Source organism: Opisthorchis viverrini (genome assembly GCF_000715545.1).
Source record: "Opisthorchis viverrini unplaced genomic scaffold opera_v5_135, whole genome shotgun sequence".
NCBI classification, from domain to species: Eukaryota; Metazoa; Platyhelminthes; class Trematoda; order Opisthorchiida; family Opisthorchiidae; genus Opisthorchis; species Opisthorchis viverrini.
In genome coordinates, this window is record NW_008751792.1 from 762,144 (window position 1) to 767,897 (window position 5,754).

Consider the following 5,754-nt stretch of genomic DNA (forward strand, 5'->3'; position numbering starts at 1 on the left):
TTGTGGCCCAAAATCAGCTGACTTTCGTTTATTGGATATAGCAAAAGTATAACGTCCGACATGCTGGATTAGAACTCACTGGTCAGTCGGTACTTCAACCACAAGGAACGCTAAACATCTGACTTGTGAAAGTTGGTTATACCGGGGCACAAATATCGACTTCAGGGGAAGAGTACTGTCACCCGAGTTACCTCAGCAAGACAAGGTAGAATACTACCTTCGAACGAGCAACTTTACTTCCGTGGAGGATTCTGGAATCAGGTCAGAGGAAACCCAGTCGTGGTCGTTGGCTTGTTCGCTGAGCTGGGCAATTTGATTGCAAACGTTTCATCACCAATCGAGGTGACATCATCAGTGCGTAGTTGTGCGTAGCGGTGGGTTAGTGGTTGTGCGTTCAGTAGTGTTACGTGTGTGTTGATATACGTGCTGGTAGCCGAGGATGACCTTTGACCGCGATTAGTTATTCCGTCGGGCGGTTCCATTGGTTGTTCTTTTTATCCCGTGTCCTCATTCGCCGATGCCCACGTGACTTTTGAACTTGACATCCCTCGCCGTCGTAGTCTAGTCGATGTTGGAGTGACCTTTGTCCTTCCGAGTTCCGGTTGTGACCTCATTGATTTGACTCCGAGGAGTTCCTTGTTTCTTCGTTTGTGAATCCATTATTCGGTCCTCCTTGAGTGTTTCGGTTGCGACGTTGATCTCTCGCGCGTAGAGGTGCGTAAATTGGATCCAGTTCGATGCACCGGTTTATTGAACCTGTCGTAGAGTACCATGCTTCCAGAAATTCTCTTCCGTGTCGCGTGTCTCCGTATGCCAAAATTTTCGCGTTTTCCATGTTGAATTTGTGGCCTTCCTGGTCCTCGTGTATGGATATCAAGGACAGGGGGTCATGTCTCCTGACAGCCGCGTTGTGTTCCTTTATTCGTGTACATAATTTTCTCCCAGTTTGTCCAACGTAGAATTTGTTGCAGTCGCTCTATGGAAACATAATCGTAGTTCAGCTGGAGAAAAACATGAAGATGAGCGTGATGGATCCGTCAGCGTCAAGTACTTTCTGACATACGTTTATCCTTTTTTGCTTCTCAGGATTCAATCTGTTCGAAAAAAGTACATCTGGCATCAACACCTGGTATTAGAATGTCCCACAGACGCTAATCTTTCTTTGACATCCTCATAGGGTTCTGTTGTTACCTGTTGTCGCTTCCTAGGTGCACGTGGAAACAACTGAAGACCGATCTCTGTATCTCCTGGATACATTAAGACTTCTAGTCGTTCGGTAGAGTAACATCGTCATACATCTTCTCTTCATGATCCTTTAGCGAGATCTGGATGATGCCACCCGACCGTTAGAATGCGGGCTATGGCAGAGAACTGCACATGTCTAAAGGTATATCAACGCCAGTATTCTGTGAACTGTTCGGATATGAACTGCGATTCACTACTTCAGGCTTGAACAATATGACATCACTTGAGGTTGTCAGTGGAACAAGAACGATTGCATGACAGGTGGGGAAAAATCTGATAATTCTAAATAGATGAAATCACTGACTGGTCCAAGAAGATCAACGAAGAATATGTGACCACGGACGATGTGGTTCTAACCGAACCGCGGATGGTTGGCGGTTTGTTCGACGTAATCGAAAAAACTGGAACGATCGGAATCAGTTTCATAGTGATCAAAGTTTCAGCAGATCGACTTATCGGAACTAGTCGACACTCAGATCATAGTTGGTCTTATGGACTGCGGTATCGCGGAACCGCCGCGAACACTGTTGGTCTATGTGGGGATGCCTTTTGGGAAAATAGTAAAATGAGAAAGTCTCAGTGACTCTGCTTAGACAATCGTGACATATGGCACAGTGTTTAAATGCGTACGAACCAAACTATCAGTCTATCGGAATTGCTAGCCAGACAAGTAACCAATAGATCCATAGACATCTGATAAACTTAAACGTTGTTTAAAATGAAAAGAAATGACCTTTTTCACGAGACAACAGTGTTGACGTCTTTTGCTACTTAAAGAGGCTGTCGCAAATGTCCAGTGCCACAAGGTCGTGCTGCGGACTTTGGCTAACTAATTTGAGTTGGCAGCATGTCGGTTTCGTTGCAGATGTGACTTTCATCGGGTCTTGAATCACAGCCGAATTATGCTACAGGCCAATAGGGGATCAATACTCTGCAATAAGAAGTGAATACGTCTGCATCGAAGTCAAGTAAGAATGGGACAGGGCGCTTCAAATAAAATGACGCAATGAACCTTACTCAAAATGCCCCCATTCTCCGCTAAAAATGCTGCCAATCGGGTTGAAATAGCTAAAGATACGTTTGTAAGGCTGGAGACACTGAAGATCTTTACGAAACTATGCCTACCGTCTCGAAACTACATGGATATTATGATAAGATACTGTTTGGTTAGAACTGGCATTCCACCGTCCAAGTTTTCGGAGAAGTATCCAGGCATCGTCGTGATGGCCCGGTTCAAAACACACCCCGGATCGCTCGTACCACAAAACAGTAGTGATCACGAACTGAGGGTCAAACAAAAATCAGAAATGCTGTTCGCCGAGTGGTCAATGGCCGGATCCTTGCTGTAACAGCAAGTCATGAAAAGAGCGATTCGCTCATTTCCATTTATTGTTGTGGCGATTCTGAGGAAGTAGATAATACCATGTTGATTGTATTGAGATTCTACTACCAAAGATGAAAACCAGCCATGAAACTCGCTGTTCACCGGACGCTTCACTAGCGTGAAACAGTAAACCTGGGCGAGATGGTCAAATTGGACCACGAATATCTACTACATTGAATTGGATAACACATCAAAATAAAATAAAGTCTGTCTTCATATGATTGCTTTTACTGTCGCGAACGAAGTCAGACGTTGAAAGGTGAACACTTCAAAGCGCTCATTGCATGGGACCGTGTGGATTGTACGCACCGTCCAGTCAACGGCAAGCATGTGCACACTTGACCGTCGCTGTCTAGTTTGGTCTAGATAGGATTGCATCTCGCACCATACTCTGTCTAGTGACCTTCCGTATAGCAAAACACTATCTAGTAAGGCAGTGCACTTTGTGAAATACAGCTGTCTACGGACTGTGGTCAGGTTCGTTGCACTTCGGCTAGCAAGCAGGCGATGAGATCAGGCCCAATTTCGGTCAAGAATTCACTTCCGATCACAGAATTTCGATACATCATGGCTCATTCCGAACCCAATCCCACCAGGAGAGGGGACTTCTCCCAGAAGAGTACTCTCTGTTCAATCCCAGTAGTGTGCGAGGATCGGCTTGGCTGAAAAGATTCTAGATAGCAGTATGTATGCCCGTAAGTGATCTCCCATAACATTCTCTTTCGACAAACCTTCGTGCTAATTATCTAAAGATTTTGGATATCACGGTGGGCAGAGGTCAAACATCATATCAGTGCCTTGTACTTTGGACATACACCGTCTAAATGTCAGACTAATCGATTGTGCTGAGGATAGTTTGAAGTTTGGTGATTTTGTCCTGTAAGTGAAGTCAATCTATGCTGATAAGCCGAGAACCCCTGTACAGCTGTTTCGTCCCTACTGGGAACCATTAGCGGTGCGCATTTGACAAAACATCAGGAAATGTAGAGTCCGCGACCACCCCGCTAGTAGTTTGAACACTTACATGTTCGTGTCGAAAGGCTGATCAGCAATATGATTAACTCGCATTCAGGCACGTGTTGACTAGCTCTCCGAGTGAGGACTTCTCAGATGGAAGTCTCATTCATCCTATGAAATTATTCTTTCCCTGAGCCAATTACAGACTGTTGGTGGATTGGGCATTTAAAAAATACATTTCTGCGAACAACTCATCAATTAATCTTCCTTTTGCGGTCACCTAACTCCAGCTGAAATAAAGGTGATAATCCTCAACATCGCGAGCTAGTTTGGCTCATTGAGAGCGCAAAACTTGCCTTAGACACTGGATTTGTCATTGGATTAGTGAGCAAAATGCCACAACTGACATATTTCGATTCTACTATCCCCAATGGAGGCCAAGGTTGCTGAAAACTGTTTGACAATCCACTACCAGTTTCGTCCTTCTTGGGGCCCCTCTGATAGTCACAGTCCCCGAATTGGTGTGCAACTGAGGGTATTCGACGAAGTTCGTCCAATTTGGGTTCAAGTAGGACATAAGGTTGGCAAGAATTCGGGGAACTGTGGCTACATGACGAGCCCCAAGAATATCGAAACCGGTCGTGGGCTATCGAGGGGTTTTCGCCAACCATGTGAGTAGTATGTTCCGTCAAGAATACACCTGCCTGATTGACGATCTATGTGATGCTGTTCCATACTACATCCTTTCAACTTGCTTACATTTCTTCGCAGTTTCCTCCTCACTATTCAGCATAGTCTTGGTTCCATCCGAATCCACTCATCACCTGGGTGACATCACTTGGTGATTCTATTTGGCGCAACGACAGCTCGGCGGTTCCGAAGCTTCCTCATCCACATGACATGACTCTTTGGATCATGGCAGATATGCCGTTCCTAATAAAACGTACATGCCGTCAGAGAAGTAACGACTGAAATGTGATCAAAATGTCCGTGGCAAGACATCATACTATTAAACTGGCTCTTTCATTACTCAAACTGCTCTGTTTGAAAGAGGTAGACAAATTCCTGCATTCCTTTACAACTAGGGCATTCAAGTCTTCTTCGTCGGAACTATCGCGATGACAGTAGTTCAGCCGTAACATCCCATCGGTGTATATCCGACATGCCATCCGAAGGAACACGACGACTGAAATGATGTCAGGTTACCCAAGCCTGAACAGGAGTAGCCGAGATGCCCGGAGTTGGATTCGAACATTCGTCGGAAGCGATGACAGTAGTTCAGCCGTAACATCCCATCGGTGTATATCCGGCATGCCATCCGAAGGAACACGACGGCTGAGATGAGATGATGTTATCCAAGCCTGAACAGGAGTGGCCGAGATGCCCGGAGTTGGATTCGAACAACAAACCTGCCAGACCTGCACGAGTATGACCGAAGTGAATTAGGTTTTCCAGAAAGAGACGAAGGTACACACAGACAGCCACCACATTTTACAGCGCGTAATCGTAGGAAATACGGACGCAGTTTAGACTTCTCTCATCCGAGGCTTTTGTGTTGCATCTCTTGATCTCACACCATCCGCTTATCTGAATGAACGTTCTTCCTGTTACAGAGACGAGTGGTCCAGTGAACGTCATCGTGAAGGTGGCAGTGCAGGACAAACTTTCACAAAACTCTTCGGTTTCAAGCCTATCTTGTGAGTCCACATGCACAAAGTAGGTTGTCCCATAGATCAGACAACCACTTGCGACGCTATGAGGAGTGAAGGCAAGATGTTGTTCTCCGAAACACCTATCCCTGCCATTCATGTTCGAAAAGAAATTCTGGAGAAGGAACGACTTTATCTCAGTAGGTTAGCCACCTTCGTCCTGTCCTCACTGACGGATTTTTTTAAACAGCAAGCTACAGTTACCACTGATCCTCATCTCGCATAAAAAAGTACTACTTTCCCAAACTGATAAGGGGATAAATGCAGATCCCTATTACAAGAGCGGTCCAGTGGCGTCTGTCATGATCCTATGGTAGCAGCACAGTTCCATGAGAAGCTCATTTACCGACCTACACGTCGGGCATTCAATCATCATTATAAATCGCTTTTTCTACCACGCTCCAATGCCTGGAAGACTCTAACATGCGGCGTGATAATAATCAGGTATGTATATCAATC

The 5,754-nt window shown here is 45.4% G+C and overlaps 1 protein-coding gene across 1 annotated transcript in view; it reads right to left on the reverse strand.

The window, feature by feature from the left end:
• Positions 1-887: 887 nt before the first annotated feature.
• Positions 888-5,754, reverse strand: part of T265_06528 (hypothetical protein) — a gene marked incomplete at both ends in the record, with an annotated part of 26,983 nt that continues 22,116 nt past the window's right edge. Inside the window, one exon of the mRNA XM_009171811.1 lies at positions 888-1,001. Within this exon, the coding sequence (XP_009170075.1) occupies positions 888-1,001 (114 nt within the window). The remainder of the gene's footprint in view (positions 1,002-5,754) is intronic.